At 42.7% G+C, this 18,724-nt stretch overlaps 1 protein-coding gene across 2 annotated transcripts in view; it reads right to left on the reverse strand.

The window, feature by feature from the left end:
• Nucleotides 1-18,724, reverse strand: part of MAOB (monoamine oxidase B) — a 116,844-nt gene that overhangs the window by 11,856 nt on the left and 86,264 nt on the right. For both annotated transcript variants that reach the window (XM_045876575.3, XM_054507759.2), the window contains 8 exons: nucleotides 17,962-18,066; nucleotides 16,944-17,035; nucleotides 10,730-10,871; nucleotides 9,157-9,306; nucleotides 7,880-8,039; nucleotides 3,718-3,814; nucleotides 2,642-2,695; nucleotides 333-390 (listed from right to left, as the gene is read on the reverse strand). In XM_045876575.3, the coding sequence (XP_045732531.2) occupies nucleotides 333-390; nucleotides 2,642-2,695; nucleotides 3,718-3,814; nucleotides 7,880-8,039; nucleotides 9,157-9,306; nucleotides 10,730-10,871; nucleotides 16,944-17,035; nucleotides 17,962-18,066 (858 nt within the window). The remainder of the gene's footprint in view (nucleotides 1-332; nucleotides 391-2,641; nucleotides 2,696-3,717; nucleotides 3,815-7,879; nucleotides 8,040-9,156; nucleotides 9,307-10,729; nucleotides 10,872-16,943; nucleotides 17,036-17,961; nucleotides 18,067-18,724) is intronic.

Genomic DNA, 18,724 nt, shown 5'->3' on the forward strand with positions numbered 1-18,724 from the left:
TATGCAAACAAATGAGAACCTCAGCTTTTTATAGGATCGGAGAGAGAGAAAACTCTCTGCATTCCCATCCCGGCTGCTAGGATCCAGGATCTCCTGAGGAGTAGCATAAGCTCTGTTCTACCCCTCTGATGGAGGTGGGAGTGGCGTGGCCCAACGTCCTGCTCCAGGAAGAGTGCTGAACTCGGGGACAAGTGAGGCATTGCCTGCAACACAACAGTGTTGTGGGATTCTTGAGCTATCAGAGAGAACGTGAGCTCTCTAGAACGCTACTTGCGTGAGCCTATCCCTCGTAGCCCCTTGAGGACAAAACCAGGGGGCTCTCTCCATCTTACTTGCAAAGCTTCTTGGGAGCCCAGAACTTTTGCATAGAGCTCACACAGTTTCTTCATCCTATGGCGGGGGGGTGGGGGGTGGAGAAAAAGACAAAAGGGCAAATGAAGAAAGGAAGGAAGTAAAAGAGACACCCAACCCTTCATCCAAAGACCCTGTGAGCTACTGCTTCCGCTTGCCATTTCATTTTAATTTTTCAAAACAAGACCCTTTGTTCTATTTCAAATGTCTTAAGTCTATGTGGTCACCAACAATATGAAGGAAGAGAAAGTGATACATGGCCCGCATCACGGGGGGCTACCTGGCAATTGGTCATTCATTCAAGAAAACACTGTGTACCTTGTAAGTGTCGGTCTGCGAAGTGCTAGAGATTCTGGGGGGATCCTTGCTTCCCCTCTTCCTCTCACCGCCCCACGGCTAGGTAATGGGCAGAGTGGAAAGAGGAAGGGGCAGGAAAAGCCTTGAATTCTGCTGCTGCCTCTCAAATACTAGGAGACCCTGAGCAGGTTACTGAAGCTCTCTGCGCTTTAGTTTTATTAACAAACTGGCATGATTTTTTTTTTCATGCTGTAAAACAGTGTGGTCCTCAGACCACCACCAGCTGCAGCCGCAGCAACGTCACCCGGGGAACTTGTTAGAAATGCAAGTTCTCAGGCCCCAGCCCAGACCTGCTGATTCAGAAACAGCAGTGGCAGGCAGAGCTGCGCTTTCCCAAAGTTTCCAGATGATTCTCAGGTTTGAGAACCACTGATGCACAGCATAGAAAGTTATGCTTTATAATAACTGGGACATAATAGATGCTCAATAAAGAGTTGGGACATAATAGATGTCCAATAAAGAACTGGGACATATTAGATGCTCAATAAAGAACTGGGACACAACAGACGTTCAATAAATGGTGGCTCTTAAGAAATTTAGTCTCACGGGGGAGTTGGACATTAGCCAATAGTCAGACAATTATTAGTTGGGGTGTGAGATTATAGTTAACTTCAAGTTACTTCAAGTCTGATTTTTACAGAATTTAGAGTCAGGCAATGATTTTTAAAAGTTATTAAAACCTACGAGGGAAAGACTGATTAATCAATAAAATGGCACTGGGACAAAGAGCTACCCGTGAATGAAACAAAGTCGACCTCCTATGTGACTTCTTACACCAACATATATTTCGGAGGATCAAAGGTCTTCAATATAATAGATGAAACCAGAAAAGTAATCGGAAAATGAGTGATTTTTAAAATGCTCTTGGAATAGAAAAGTATTTTCAGCATATGTGAGACCATCCCGAAGGCATGATTTTAAAAACTAATAAATTTAACTTCATAAAAAGTTAATCTTTTCTTATAGTATAAAACACATAAGCCATAAACATGATCAAAAGCTAAACGGGGAAAAGCTTTGTTGCAGGCACTGGAGATCGGGCAGTGGACCAGCCAGACAAAACCTCCTACCTTCATGGATCTTGATATTTCAGTGGCGATTTTTTATTATTTATTTATTTATTTTTTTTAGGTGAGTGGCCCGGTCAGACCTCCATTCCCCAGGCCAAGCGCAGCGGTGACATTAGTCACAGAGAAGCAGGATAATGGAGGGGAAGGAACGCGCCATAATGTAATTCAGAGGCTCGGAGTTGGTAAATATGCATGAGAGGTGGTGTGGGAATAATAATTGCCAGTGGTGAATATTAACTGCTGGAAGAAAGTGCCACCTCCAGAGAAACTCGTCCCTCTGTCCCTATAATCTGTAATTGTTATGCATCACTCATGCAGGATATACACAGATTGCCCTGCCTCGCAGTCATTTGTCTACCTGGTTATCTCCTTCCCCAGTACGTCTTCAGCCCCTGGGCTATGTCCATTTTTGTATTCCAGAGAGCTCCTCGCATGGTATCTTATGTACAATAAACTCAAAAAATATTAATTTGACGGGGCGCCTGGGTGGCTCAGTTGGTTAAGCGACTGCCTTCGGCTCAGGTCATGATCCTGGAGTCCCCGGATCGAGTCCTGCATCGGGCTCCCTGCTCAGCGGGGAGCCTGCTTCTCCCTCTGACCCTCCCCCCTCTCATGCTCTCTCTCTATCTCATTCTCTCTCTCAAATAAATAAATAAATAAAATCTTTTAAAAAAAAATTAATTTGAACACTCGGTTCTTAAGTCATTGGCTGTGTCTCTCTACTAGACTTATCGCCGACGCGTAGCACTGGGAATATGCCTATAGTTAGGCAGTCTTCAAATTAAAAAGTTAAATAAAATGTAAAGGCAGGCAAGTAGGCAGAAAAGAAGGAAGGAAGAGAGAAGAGGCACTTGGTTCCGTACCTTTCATCTTTGGTAAGACGTGCCAGTTTTCGGGCTTTGTGGGCAAGGATAAATCTAAAACATACAAATAAGAAAAAGGAGGGAAATTAATGGCTGCTTTCATCCTGGCCCCAATTCTATAGCTACACATGTGCCCAGAGAGCAAATGGAAGTCAACCAGAAGAAACAAATGACATACTAGTTTATTGTTCCATGTTTCACTGTTCACATGCTACATTCTTGACACTGACAAGCACCCTCAGCTTCAGCGATTGAGGGACGAAACACAGATGACCGGCCATAATTTCTGCCCAAGACAATATGATGATTGACCTGCCTCCCCCCACACGGCTGATGGCCGACAAGAATGAGCCCTTGAGCTCAAACGCTCACCTAAGGTCATCCAGCCCTTGCTCTTTGGTTCTGTCTCACGAGGGTGTCTAGCATCCAGCCTTCTCAAATCTGCCTCCATCTAGCCCTATGATTGCCTTCAACTTCACAACTGGCTTTGATCTCCCTGTCGTCACCTGGGGCTCTCTCGAAAATACGTTTGGATGTATCTATCTTAGGGCTCATCTCAATTTTGGCTGCTTCAGGTAACCACCAATCTGGGCCAGGTTCTGACCCCCAAGACTTCCCCAGTCTGTGCTGGTTTTGCCTGCCAAGCTGAGCACTGGGCCGGCCTTGGCTCCTCTCTAGCAGCTCAGAAAAATCTCAGTATCCCACATAATTACCACTGATGCCTACACAGGAGCCACAAGAAGCTCCTTTAGTAAAACACCCTAAGTCATCTTTATATTATACTTTCACAAAAGATAGCTCACCAAAATATATCTACCCCCAGCACGAAATATGAAGCAGAAAATGGATATAACAAATTTTAAAATGTTATTGGTATTCTACTTCCTTTCTAAATATCCATTGGAACACGTAATTTTTTTAAAGGCATTAAGAACTTTTCTACTGCCAGATTTGGAGATTTTTACCCATTGGGTAAAAAAAAAAATATTTAACAAAATTTAGGGCACATTTATTAATAGTACTGGAATATTCTGTCAACACCAAAGAGCACCCGCACCACCATAAGCACACCTTACCCCATTATGGCGGCACAGTTGCCATCAGGTTTGGTATCATCCAACGTGTAGGCAATTGGAGCTTCCTCTCCTTCAATGATCATGGTTCCACAGTAATCTTGGAAAACAGCAAAATGGAAAAAGATATTCATCACCTTATCAAACTACCCAAAATAGCTACCGTGAAGCACACATTTTCAATTTAGGAGCCCAAAGGCCAAGTACAAGATGTCATACTCTAAATAATGAAGGCAAACCAAACTGATGTCAAAAAGAAGGGTGAGTAGCCAACATTTTGTGAAAAATCAAACCGTAGATACCTCTTTGCACAGAATGAAGCAATGTGATGTTATGAATTAATCCAGGCCACAATTCAGTAAAATCTTGTCTTCCCTGTCATTAAGACTTGTGTCCCGGGATAGCTGGGTGGCTCGCTGGTTAGGCGTCTGCCTTCGGCTCAGGTCATGATCCCAGGGTCCTGGGATCAAGTCCCACATCGGGCTCCTTGCTCAGCAGGGAGCCTGTTTCTCCCTCTGCATGCCGCCCCCCGCCCCCAGCTTGTGCTCTCTGTCTCTCTGACAAATAAATAAATAAAATCTTAAAAAAAAAGACTTGTGCCCCATCTTGCTTCCTCTTTCATAAGAAATCAGATAAAAGCAAAGATGTGTAAAAAAAAAAAAATACTAGTCCATTATTGTAAAATAGAAGGGACTGAATGTTCACTTTTTATGAGGAACCACTTAGACTAAGCCAACTAGTTCTCGGTTCTTCTGGAGACAGGGCAGAGAGGACATGGGTAACCAGGCTCCACAGAGTTCCAAACCCTCATTCGTTACATGACCTCCAGAACAACTCCAGAAATAATGTCAGCTCATTCTGGTCCAAAGTGCTTCTCTCATTCCCCTCCATCATTCTCTCGCAAATTTGAGGTTGTTTGAACAAAGTTATGGTGGAGGACTCTGGAACAAATGTTGTCTAGAAAATCCGATGAGAGGGTTTCAAAAGGAGGAAGAAAGAACAGAGAACTTTGAGGGTATTGCACCACCCTCAACCTGTGTGTGAGCAGACACACCTGAAGGTTTGTTTTTTTTTTACCTGCACTTGCTTCTCTCTCTCTCTTCCACATTCCCTTCACTGTGCACCCATAAGAATCAATGTCCCAGCCAGCCGCTGCATTGAGGGCTGCTTGCATGCCCCTCAAGTGTGCAGGGACCGGAAAAATGTTGAGAGAAACTGAAGTATGGGAAGAAGAAATGTCTTAAGTCCACCCAAGAACTCAAGAAGACTTAAGGATACAAGAGAAATAGCCAAGGAATCGTCTGTTATAAGAAGACAAGAAAGAAGAGATGAAAAGAGAGCGTGCACACTGATGGTGTGGGGTCAGCTAGACTGGACAGAGAACTAGTCGGGGACACTGAATGGAGGCTGTCCTGAATGGAGGCCTTGCTTTCTGGATGGCGTGGGTCCTTAGACACTTCCTTCCGAGAGCAATGCTGGCCTCCGAGCCATGCAAGCACACTGGGCATGAGTGAAGGAAAAAGGGGCAGAGAGAGAAGTCACGTTCGTGCTGGGACAAACTACGCGGCATCAGTGACATTTCTATCACTTGTAGGGAGACCACTCAGGAGTCCCATCCATGAACACCGGACTTCCGGTCAGCTTGGTCAGGCCTCACTCTTAAAAAGGAAGGGACGGTCAAGGACATCTAGACATTTAAGGAAGTCCTTTAACCAGAGACGCAGCAAGAAAAGCAGAAATAAACTGACAACAGTCAAGGACTGCAACACACTACTTGCAAAATATTTGCAACACATACAGAAAAAAATTAACAAGCCAAGGATAAATAGGTAATTTACAAAATAATTTGATATAGCCTCAAGCCTTCTTAATGGTTAAAATGAACAAATTCTAGATACATGGGATATTTTCCTCTGCTGATTGGTAAAGTTTAAAATATTAGTAGTAAAATATTATTAGTTGGCAAGGACGTTGGGAGGACAGGAACTCTTTTTTTTTTTTTAATTTTATTATGTTATGTTAGTCACCATACAATACATCATTAGTTTTTGATGTGGTGATCCACGATCCATTGTTTTCGTATAACACCCAGTGCTCCGTGCAGTACGTGCCCTCCTTAATACCCACCACCGGGCTAACCAATCCCCCCTCCCCCCCCAAAACCCTGTTTGTTTCTCAGAGTCCATAGTCTCTCATGGTTCATCTCTCCCTCCGATTCCCCCCACTTCATTCTTCCCTTCCTTCTCCTAATGTCCTCCATGCTATTCCTTATGTTCCACGAATAAGTGAAACCATATGATAATTGACTTTCTCTGCTTGACTTATTTCACTTAGCATAATCTCCTCCAGAACTCTTAACAAAAATTTCAAAGGTCTACCCATGTCAATTGCCTTCAAAATTCCACTTTTACAAATGTATCAAAAGGAAATGCTCCTATACAGATTTGCAGAGCTATATGAAGAATGCAGTTTACTGCAGCCTCGTGTGTAATAATAGCAAAAACTTGGAAACAATCGAAATGCCTATCAACAGCAGACCTATGTGGTAAATTCTGATGGAGCCACACAATGAAATACTCTTTATTCAGTTGTTGAAATGAGGTAGATTTAAATGCACTGATGTGGAGACACGTCTATGGTTCATTGTTAACCAAAAAAAGAGTGAATTTCAGTACAGTATGTATCTTGTTTTAAAAAAATATGCTTTTGGAAAAATGTGTAACATTTACTTAAAATTATATTCGCTTATAAATGTTACACACATTCTTTAATATATATTCAAAGTGTATATATATTTCAATATATATGTATATATATATTTAAAGTATTACCTGTGCATATGATAAATTTCCTTTTTTTTTGAAAATTTATTTATTTGAGAGAGAGAGGAGGGGCAGAGGGAGAGGGGACAGAATCTCAAGCAGACTCCCCATTGAGTGTGGAGCCCAACATGGGCCTCGATCCCACGACCCTGAAATCATGACCTGAGCTGAAACCAAGAGTCAGACGCTTAACGGACTCAGCCACCCGGGTGCCCTGCATATGATAAATTTCTAAAGATAAACAACTTAAATTTTTAGTAGTTGTTCCCTAAGGGGAGGATATGCCAGGACACACGCCATAGGAGAGGGACATTTTTCACTTTTTTTGGTACATTTTATAGGGAACACATTTACTTCTGCAATTTTTTTAAAAGCAGGTATTGGCTTCTGTCATTTTATTTTTTATTTTTAAATCTTTTTTAAGATTTTATTTATTTATTTGAGAGAGAGAGAGACAGAGAACGAGCAGGGGGAAGGGCAGAGGGAGAGGGAGAAGCAGGCTTCCCGCGGAGCAGGGAGCCCGATGCGGGGCTCGATCCCAGGACCCCGGGGTCATGACCTGAGCCGAAGGCAGACGCTTAACCGACTAGGCCACCCAGGCGCCCCATGCTAGCCACGTTTAGGTGTTCGATACCCACATGTGCCTAGTGGCTGTTGTACTGGACAGAGCATCTCTAGAACATTTCCACTGTTGTGGAATCGAGCACTTCGTGGGCATCCCTAGAACATGCCAGCCTGCACAGTAGCACACCTGTTGAATATACATGAATGAATGAATCAGCTTAACTTAATACAGTAGAATCTCAACACGGATGAGAGATCGCCTGGTTCAGAATCCCTACTTTTGTGAATGGCTCATCCTTCAAAAAACTGTATTGGAAAGTGAGAATAAGGGGCGCCTGGGTGGCTCCGTCGTTAAGCGTCTGCCCTCGGCTCAGGTCATGATCCCAGGGTCCTGGGATCGAGTCCCACGTCGGGCTCCCTGCTCAGCGGGGAGCCTGCTTCCCCCTCTCCCACTCCCCCTGCTTGTGTTCCTGCTCTCCCTCTCTCTCTGTCAGATAAATAAATAAAATCTTTAAAAAAAAGAAAGTGAGAGTAACTATTTTCACAAGATTTTGTGGCAGGATAAAACAAGTCTTTATAGTAAACTATGAAAAGAATCAGTCATAGTTCAAGGGAGTTTGTGCCAAATATATATTTTATTGGCACAGTATATTTTATTGGCTAGAACGGTACTCAGCCCCTGGACTAGTAGTGTTTTATGCCCAGCATTCTAATAAAACCAGTTACATGCAAATACATATCTTTGCACCAAGTTTCTTGGACCTTCTGATAATACTCACCCTTCTTCCTCCAGAAAGGCTCTTTATAATAAACCATACACTTGATGACAGAACCCAAAGGCACACGAGTGATCAGCTGGTTTCTCATCATTGGCAGAGGGGGATTGAAATGAATCTTCATGCCCAGAATAGGAGGAACAGCGCTAATCACATACTTAGCCTGGAAGAAAAATGACCTGCTTAAACATTATTCGTGGGTTGTTGTTTTTTTTCCAAATGTTTCTCCTTCATTTTACCCTTGGTCCCCTTGGAATGTTTTTTTTTTCCCCCAAAGATTTTATTTGTAAGTAATCTCTACACCCAACATGGGGCTTGAACTCACAACCCCGAGGTCAAGAGTCACACGCTCCACTGACTGAGCCAGCCGGGCATCCCTCGAGTGTCTTCTTAACAGAAAAATGGGAAGAATCACGCTAAAACCAAAATTAGCCCTTATTGTTCCCTAGTTCAAATCCTCCCATGACTTTCTATCACACTTGGAGTCAAAGCCAAGTTCCTTACACTCACCTCCAAGGCCCTATATAGAAATGGACCCTTGTTACAGCACTGATCTCATCTTCTGTTATTCTTCCCCTCATTCCTTTAATTCTGCCATTTGACCACCTTGCTGTTCCTTCATCATGTTGGGCCTGCTTCTACCTCAGGGCCTTTGCATTGGCTGTTCTACTTGGAATGCTCTTCCCTCGAAGGACCACATCACATAGTTCAACCCCTCATCTTTTTTGGTTCTGTGCTAAAATATCACCTGATTGAGGCCTTCCCCCATGACCTTATTTAAAATTGCATGACTGATCCCCTTACCCCCCCAACCCTTCTGGTACACTCTCTCCTCCTTCCCTGATTGATTTTCTTCCATAGTACTTACCACCATCTGGGATACTTTATATCTTAACCATATACTTAATTATGGCCTTTCTCCTTCACTAGAATGTAAGCCACATGAGGGCAGAGAATTTTATCTACTTTGTTCTCTGCTGTGTTCCCAACTCCTAGAATAATGCCAGACACATAGGAAGCACTTGATATTTATTCAGTAAATATTTTCTTTGGTATCTAATTACATAGGAGCCCAATACAGAGGCTTGATAATATATGATTTTACAAATCTGCCCTCTCCCCAAATATTCTGGTTCTCTTTTCCCTTCTTTCAGACAGAGGTAGCTTTTTCACCTTTGGCAAAGCATTGTCTATGAAGTCTGGAACATTCTTGGCTTTATTTAAGCTTTGATTATCTATGGGATTCTGGCCACCTCCCCTAGTTTAAGGCTTTTGGTTACCTCATACACCTCATGGTTGAGGGTCTCCACAAGGACATTTTCTCCTGTCTGGTCAATGTGGGTCACGGGCCTCTCCAGCTTCACTTGGTCGCCAAGGAGGTCCATTATCCGCTCACTCACTTGCCCAGATCCGCCCACAAATTTCCTCTCCTGGAAAGAAAAGAGGACTCAAGAGATGGGTAGGAAATATAGGAACGGGTTTTAATGATTCAGTTGTGAGTTTTTCTCACATATGTCTCTGTGAGATGTATAAATTGCATTTTGCTGTTGCGAATCAGGTCTTCGACCACTGTTTTCTAAGTAGTGATTGCTGGCTTTTGACAAAATTACAGGCTTTCTAGACAGGTGACTGTTAGGCCATGCTCTTGTGGATTCCCAGGCTCCACCCTCTGCTGGACATCCTCAGCCTGACCCCCATGTCCTACCTGCCCGGCCGCTACCCCTGCTTCATGTCCCATCTAGATCCTTCTGTTGGGTTGCTGGGTCCGGTGAAGTCCCACCTGCAGCTGGACTACCACTTGCCTGAGCACACCTAAGCCTGTTTTTCCATTCCTTGTTACTCAGGCTGAGAACCTCCCTGGCCTACCCACCCCCAGGCTACCCTCCTCTCTGTTGCAGGCTGCCCATCTCATCCTGGGTCACAAGCCTGTTGCTTCTGAATATTCTGCATGGCTGGGCACACGGTTGAGCTGACTGCCTTCTCCTAAATTTTCAGTTCAGGTAATTTTGTAAAAGATTATTTCAAATAGGTCTGAGAAGAATGAGAGGGAGAGAGAGAGAAGAGGAGAAAGACAAAGAGAAGAAGGAGGGGGAGAGGGAGGAGGAGCAGAGGGGAGAATGAGAAAGGGGAAAGGAAGGAAAATGACTAGCAAGCAGATTACTTAAGATCTCAACTTCACTGGGGTGCCTGGGTGGCTCAGATGGTTAAGCGTCTGCCTTCGGCTCAGGTCATGATCCCGGGGTCCTGGGATCGAGTCCCGCATCGGGCTCTCTGCTCCTTGGGAGCCTGCTTCTCCCTCTGCCTCTCTCTCTCTCTGTCTCTCATGAATAAATAAATAAAAAATCTTTAAAAAAAAAAAAAGATCTCAACTTCACTTCCTACTAGGCCTAGCACAGAGCTTTATACAATGCTGGGGCTCAGGAAACAATGAATGAATGAATGAAAGCATGAGTGAATGGATTTTGTGTGGAATGTGTGTGTTTGAAATTGAAAATGCGTTTCTGACTTTCCTTTCTGAGCTTTCCAAGAAGTGCTCAAGCTATGTTTCATTGGATGGTCTCCTACAAACTTCCTGGATAATAATCAGATGCATATCCAAATGGAAAATGGCAAAAGTATGTAGCGAGGTAGCGAGGTACATCTTAAAGCCCCATTGGCGGCCGCCGGGTTCTCACGTTGGGTCCCTAACAACAGACTGTCCCTCACAAAACCACTTGGGGCTGCCATCATAAAGTTCTGAAGTCCACAAGCCTGCCTCCTGCCTCATCCATTCATGGCTGAAGAAGGAGGATGCCAATTTTTTATTTAGGCATGGTGGTCTTCTGTTGGAACAGTGTGGGGATGGATGAGTACCTGCCCTCCATTGGTTGTTGAGATGATCCTGGTCGTGCCCCCACACTGCTTCACATACCACAGGAACCAGAGCGCAGAGACCTCATGGGTCTCTGCAGTGACACACAGGTTCACGAAGAGAGTGGCAAGCTGCTTGGCAGATCTGCTCGGGAAGAAACACGAGCACAATTAACAAATGTGGGAGGGCATGTTCTTCATACTATGGACATGATTCAAGCATTACATTTACTTGGCTAACTTCAGCACAGTTTGGCAAGTGGCAGGAAATTGTCACTAGTACTAGAATCCATGATTCTAGAATCCAGTATTAGAAAACATGACATCCGAGCCTGTGGGAATGAGATTTCTGTTCCCCTTCACCCAAACAGCTTACTCAAGATCAGCCTGTATTCCGTATTCTGTGGTATCATGATTTCTCTCCATATGCCTGCTCCTCGTCCTGTGATCCCCATCTCCGTAAAAGGCATCACCATTCACCCGACTGCTAAGGCCAACACTCTAGAAATCAACCTTAATTTCTCTCTTTCCCTCACTCTCCCCCCAAGCCCAATCCATCAGGGAGTCCTATTGTCTCTCACCACATCACCCTGCCATCACCACCACCAACGCAGCATCATCTTTTGTCAGGACTATTGCCATTATTTCTTCCAGACTGGTCTCTCTGCCTCCACTCATTGTTACCTGGTATCCCTTCACCAAACTCAAAGCCAGAAGCTTTTTAGCCCCTCCCCGTTGTGGGGCTCTTTCTATTGTATAAATCGAGTCATATCATACTCTTGCTTTAAGCCCACCAGTGGCATCCTATCGAAACCAGAACGGGATTTGGATCTTTCACCTTTGCCAGCAAAGCCCCAAGTGATCTAGCCCAGGCCTACTTTTTCTCCCTCATTCTGTACCCGCTCTACGTCTTCTAATGTCTCCTCAGAAAGATGAACTCTTCTACCTCTGTGAAAATAAACACCAGCTTCCATTTACCCAGTACTCTGGCATTCCCTATCATCTTACCATAGTATGGTGTCTTTATAACTCTTTTCATTGTCTTAAATTATCTTTATTCCTGGTTCACTATTTTCTACTGCTGTCTCCCCTACTATATTATCAACCAATGAGAACAGGAATCTTAACTTTCTTGCTTACCAGTGTCCCCTTTAATAAAATAGTGTCTGGCACATAGTAAGCACTCAATAATTACTTGTTGGATGACTGAATGCATAAATGGTTATCAGTTAAATATTATTTTAAAATTATCCATAATGGGGGCACCTGGGTGGCTCTGTCAGTTAAGCATCTGCCTTTGGCTCAGGTAATGATCCCAGGGTCCTGGGATCGAGCCCTGCATCGGGCTCCCTGCTCAGTGGGGAGCCTGCTTCTCCCTCTCTGTCTACCCCTCCTTCCCACTCGTGCTTGCTCTCTCTCTCAAATAAATAAAATCTTTAAAAAAATAAATAAATTATACATAATGTGCAAAGGATAAGCGAGGTGCTGTCCCTAATACAGAATTAGTCCCAGTTATTTTTTAAAAGATTTTATTTATTTATTTGAGAGAGAGAGAGAGCAGTGGGAGTAGCAGAGGGAGAGGGACAAGCAGACTCTGCGCTGAGTGCAAAGCCTGATGCAGGGAGAGAGATCATGATCTGAGCTGAAATCGAGTCAGACACTCAAATGACTGAGCCACCCAGGCGACCCCAGTCCCAGTTATTTATTCATTTATTTTACTGTCTAGTGAAAGACAAGCTAAAAGGATGGATAAGGGGGGAAAGCAATTAATAGAGCACAGATATGTGAACTTCTGCTTGGGGTTGGCAGGTCAACAGGGAAAGGTTATATCCTATCTCGAGGCATACCAGAAAGTGAGTGATCTCTTGCAATTCCAACAACTCAGCTATATGTTAACACCATTTTTTTAAAGATTTTATTTTTAAGTAATCTCCACACCCAATGTGGGGCTCAAACCCACAATCCCGAGATCAAGAGTTGCGTGCTCTACCGACTGAGCCAGCCAGGCACCCCTATTTAACAATTCTAAAATTCACCAGTAGTAATGTGTACTCTGGGACATGTTTAATAAGAGCCAATCCTCCGCTTCTGACTTTGACATAAAGTTCATGTGATGTTAACCTGCTTATATCCAAGGCAGAGTTTGCCACCTGGTCATGCTGACAACGGGTGGGATACATGATACTGCCTTCCATTACTGAACTCTTTCATACTCCATGGTTTTTAAACCCATTGTATTGAATGTCATAACAATTCTATAAAACAGCAATTTCTCCCCAGTTCACAAGTCTGAAAACTGCATCTCAGGGAGGTTAGTAATATGTCGTACACAGTCCACTAAATGGTACAACTTCAAACCAGATCACACCTGATTCAAACCTCACACTTTTACTACCTCGAAATGCTTTACAATTAGGCAGCTTATAAGCTCGAAAGCACAAATACTCACCGAGGACCACATCTCTACACTAGTGTACCTTGACTCTGGAAGTTTCTGCAATCAGGCCCAACACACATTCCTGACAATGTTCACAGCCCTAACAACCTGATAGCGTCTTTGTAACAGTCCCCATCATTTAGCCTGAAACTAGTATAATATATATGTTGAAGTGACTTAAAGTGAGTTTGTAAGATTCCTCATGATAACCAAAGGGAGGGAAATTGCTGACTCGTGTTTTCTTTGCGAAGGCCATTTGTAGCATCGATCTAAAGCAAACACCCAGACGTGAGTTTAAAGTATTACTTCAAAGTGAAAACATCCTTCAGTGTTTCCCAATGTCCTACTCCTTTTGTTCCTTAATTTGTAAGGGAATTTGGGGGGCATAAGGTCAAGGGAGTAATAAACAACTAAAATTGAACACTGGCCCAGCTAAGACAGCCAAGATTAAACACAAAAATACTGCTGTGATTCTAGTTGTTATTGTTGCCAACTGGGTGGGAAAGAAATCATCCTGGCTTGAAATAGAGGGAGATCTCAAAGCAATTCTCTCCGGAGGGCCAGGCCCTTCCTAATCCTTTATTTGACTTTCTCTGGGAGCTTTAGTGAGAAAAGAAATGAGAAGAACAACATCTGACCGATGGAAGGTCAAGGAAGCTAGTGCAATAATATTTTCATGTTCTTTGCCCTGTTGACTTTTTAAAAGATAAATGTTATTATCTTTCTCTACATGAAAAATACATACACATTATATAAAAGTTGGAAAGTTCATAAAGTAAAAAGGTGAGAGGATGAGTGTCTTCCATATTTCTGCCCCCCCAAAAGATAATCACTGGTTTCATTTTGGGACTTTTTTTTTAGTTATAGGTTTTGAAAAGTGTATTTACATAGCCTTGACCACACTGTAATTGTAACCTGTTTCTAAAAAACACATTTTATTTTTTGTTTTATTTTATTGTATTTTGAGAAACACTTTTTAAATGATAATAACTGAAAGACTGATCCACATTATTCTTCAAATATATGATTGTGCTTCAGGTTGAGTAACAATAAGTTGGATATTTAGGGAATTACTTCCTTTAAAACCGGAAAATGATAGCATGTAGATCTTGCTTACAGGAAGTTAAAAATAACCTTGTGTTCATATAATCTTAATATCTCAGAATGCTTTATTTTGTCAGCCAACAACCTACAATATTCACTAAGGGTGGTGGGTCTAGGCCAAGGACTATGGTAGAAAAAGTCAGATCTCTATAATCCCAAAGGAATATAATTAGTCCTATTTTCAAGGGGTTTCAAAGCTCTCTGAAGAGAAAAGACTTTCCTGAATTTATGAAAAGCTTTTCATAATGGAGGTTCTACTAAAACAAATGCAGATAATTAAATACTTACTATGTTTATAAAATCTAATGTATAGAATTTAAAATATTGAAACTGTATTACAATAAAAGTAAGTTATAATTGCAAACTGCACTTTCAAAAAAAAGTGGTAAATAATGTGTTTAAAAAGATATAATTAATAACAGGCATTGATTTCATGACAATAATAGGATTTTTCTATTTCAGAATTGGTTGCTCTCAAAGGTTAAAGTCATAAGAGAAACACAAAGATGTTTTATCACAGAGTATTATATAATAATAATAATTATGAAAACCTGGAAGTAACCAAAATGTCCAACAGGATGATGATGGATAAATACATCATAGTAGTCACTTTCCATGGAATATTCTGCAAACATAAAATATGATATTTAATGATGCATTTTCAATGGCATGGATAAATGTTTGCACCGTAATATTAAGTGTTAAAAACACTGTGATGGATGTCCATTGCTTTTGCATCGCATATACAGTTTGCTTTTAAAAAAGGACATTATGGGGCACCTGGGTGGCTCAATCGTTAAGCGTCTGCCTTCGGCTCAGGTCATGATCCCGGGGTCCTGGGATTGAGCCCCGCATCAGGCTCCCTGCTCAGCGGGAAGCCTGCTTCTCCCTCTCTCACTCCCCCTGCTTGTGTTCCCTCTCTCGCTGTCTCTTTCTCTGTCAAATAAATAAATAAAATCTTTAATAAATAAATAAATAAATAAATAAATAAATAAATAAATAAATAAATAAAGGAGATCGTATATCATCCTGTATATACTCAATGACAGCCTGCCTTTTTATGTGTTTAATATTATGAATTTTTCCAGCTATTAAGTATTTTTCTACAACATGATTTTTTTTTAAGATTTTGTTTATTTATTTGAGAGAAAAAGAGAGAGCATGAGCGGGGGGAGAGGTAGAGGGAGAGGGAGAGGCAGACTCCCTGCTGCACAGGAAGCCTGACATGGGGCCCAATCCCAGGACCCCAGGATCATTACCTGAGCTGAAGGCAGATGCTTAACCAACTGAGGCACCCAGGAGCTCTCTACAACATGATTTTAAAAGACTGTAGAGTATTCCATTTTTGGATGCCTCATTATTAATTTAACCAATGTTTTATTTTTGGACATTTAGACTTTCCCTTTAATTTTATTATTTTTTTAAGATTTTATTTATTTCAGACAGAGAGAGAGAGAGAGAGCATGAGCGGGAGCCCGATGTGGGGCTTGATCTCAGGACCCTGGGATCATGACCTGAGCCGAAGGCAGACGCTTAACTGACTGAGCCACCCAGGTGCCCCTAGACTTTCCCTTCTAAAAGTAATTCTTTGAATCTCCTTCTTTCCCTCTCCCCCCCCCCCCCCGGATGCCTCTCTCTGTTCTTTTCTCTTTCTTTCTTTAAGCTAAGTTCTAAAAAGTTGAATTTATGTATCAAGGAGTATGTAAATTTCATGTCTTTTTAAAGATTTGTTTAGATTGTAAAGATTTTAGAGAAAGAGAGAGAACAAGCAGGGGGAGGGGACAGTGAGAGATGGAGAGAGAGAATCTCAAGCCAACTCTGCGCTGAGCATGGAGCCCAACGTAGGGCTCAATTTCACCACCCTGATATCATGACCTTAGCCAAAACCAAGAGTCAGATGCTTAACATCAACCCCAGAGCCAGACATTTCTCAACTAATGCTGTTTAGCATGATAGGACAGTCTCCTTGAACTTGGCTTCCATTTCTCTTACTCTGTTTACTACAAATTCACTATGTGCTTGGACCCTTACAATCCTTTCCTTTTTTCCTGCCGTCCAAGAGCAGTGAGGCCCCTCTAGGTCATCTATTTCACCTCCACAATTTGTAGCCAGTTCCCAGCTCTGCCAACCAGAATTTAAGGCTTGACTGGTGAACACTTGCTCTCAAAGCTACATGTTTTTCAATAAAGGGGAGGGGTTACTCCAGCCATGCGTGTTTCCTCTACAACTGTGAATTATCCAGAGAACTTCTCTAGAAGTTCCTCTTCAAACCCTTGAAGAGTTGCACCCCATCCCATAACGTGTTTCAAATGCATACTCTAATGCACCATCTCTACCCTTGACCACCTGTGAGGGGGACAAAAGTTTTCTTATAACAACAACTTGATAAACAAGGTCTTCAAGCTGGCGATCTTTAAGTTGTTCTACATAAGATGGTGGCACGTTCTGGTCTGTTCTGAGGACTTGATGTGGTAATACCACCTTTGGGATGCATTGCTATTCCAAAGATGTATGGACATCCTCGGGACAGAATCCAGTTTCAATATTTTTTAGCATTCCATCTGGCCAAATGGTGTGGTTTTAGACACAAAGCAGTTCCGTACCTGCTGAATGGCATTGCTAAATAAACCTGAGAGATGGTTACAGGAAATGCCTGTGCCTAATGGTGAGTCTTACTCTGTCCAGCAGATCTTGTCCAGCAGCTCCTTCATTGTCATGTGGTCCCACTCCTCCGCAAGGGGTGCCTTCCATGGGGCATCACTGGGAATCTACACTCAGATAAGGATTCAGAGGGGAAAAATGAATATAATTTTCCATTTCAAGTAACTCTTTCAAGAGAACTGAGAACTCTCACTTGAAGAAGGAAAATGTAAGCTTTCCAATTCCCCCATTTATGATTCTCATGGCACAACCAATGTTTTCTGTGTATCCTTCCCTCTATAGATCTATACCACTGGATCCATATTGAATTTACGGTAACACTTCCTGCACAATAAATGGAGGCTATGATGAAATGGGGCCGTTTTCAAATATCGATTACTAAGTTGCTCATTTAGACAGAAAATTCATAAATTCAGCCTTTAACACAGATCAGACAGCTGCACCAATTCATGCCTAAACTGGAGTTTCAGGTCAAGTTCTGTGTGTGCTTACTTATGGGCTGCAGGTTTGAACAAGATGGCGACACAAAGACCTTAGAAGTCTTATTCTGCTCTGTCCTGAGGACTTCCCAGGAAGACTGAGAGATGTGTGATCTTTTCTCCCTGCCCTCACCGGTGGTATGTGACCAGTGGTCTGCAGGACATCTCATTCTTTTAGTGGTTAAAAACCAGTTCATTCACTCATTTCCTAAATCTTTTTTTTTTAATATTTTATTTATTTGACAGAGAGAGACATACAGCAAGAGAGGGAACACAAGCAGGGGGAGTGGAAGAGGGAGAAGCAGGCTTCCCGCTGAGCAGGGAGCCCGATGTGGGGCTCGATCCCAGGACCCTGGGATCATGACCTGAGCCGAAGGCAGACGCTTAACGACTGAGCCACCCAGGCGCCCCTCATTTCCTAAATCTTTACTGAGAGATATTATGTACCAGACAACATGCTAGGCATTGCTGATACAGTGTCCCTTCTTTCTTTGAAGGACTAAACTTATTAGGAAAAATACAAACATAGTCAAAGAAGCATGAGTAAGCTTTACCTCTTGCCCCATGGCATCCATCGTCCTCCAAAGGTTGTTATGATCTAGGTACACAACTGGGTTCCACACAGGTGGGAAGGGGCCCCTGAAGGGGTACGATTTGCCCTGTGGGATACAAGGTATTTTTATTTGTTTACTTATTTACTTATTAAGATTTTATTTATTTATTTGAGAGAGAGAGCACAAGCAGGGGAGGGACTAAGGGAGAGGAGAAACAGACTCCCCGCTGAGCAGGGAGCCTGACGCGGGGCTCAATACCAGGACCCCGGGATCATGACCTGAGCTGAAGGCAGACGCTTAACTGACTGAGCCACCCAGGAACCGCCACTTACGTGTTTTAAGTCCTTGTGTCCTCAGGGAATGCTACTTAATTGTCAGCACAGAGATTTCCAGCTCAATTCTCTGTTACCTAAATAAATTTGGGCCCCCAACCCCCCACAGACAATACAAAGGTTTCTCTCTGAGATTAGAACCCTTCCCACATAAAATTTAAAGTACAGAAGTGGGGTTACCTAAAGTAATCTCATTTGCCAGTGATACTTGGAAATACCTCAAAGTGAGGGGACCCAATGCGTCTGAAGGATCAGAAAACTATAAATGTTTTACAAGCTAGAGGGGGATAAATAACCAATTGCAGGAATGCAAGCACCTGTAGGAAGAGCCACGAAACAGAGCCCAGCAAGCTTTTCCAAGGAATCATAGGTGCTACATCAACACAGGAGTTCCCATGGGAACAGAAAGAAGAGACAATTTCAAGCCTCTT

Source organism: Mirounga angustirostris, unplaced genomic scaffold, assembly GCF_029215605.1.
Source record: "Mirounga angustirostris isolate CCGP_5_RB_7025 unplaced genomic scaffold, mMirAng1.0.hap1 SCAF_11, whole genome shotgun sequence".
Classification (NCBI taxonomy): Eukaryota; Metazoa; Chordata; class Mammalia; order Carnivora; family Phocidae; genus Mirounga; species Mirounga angustirostris.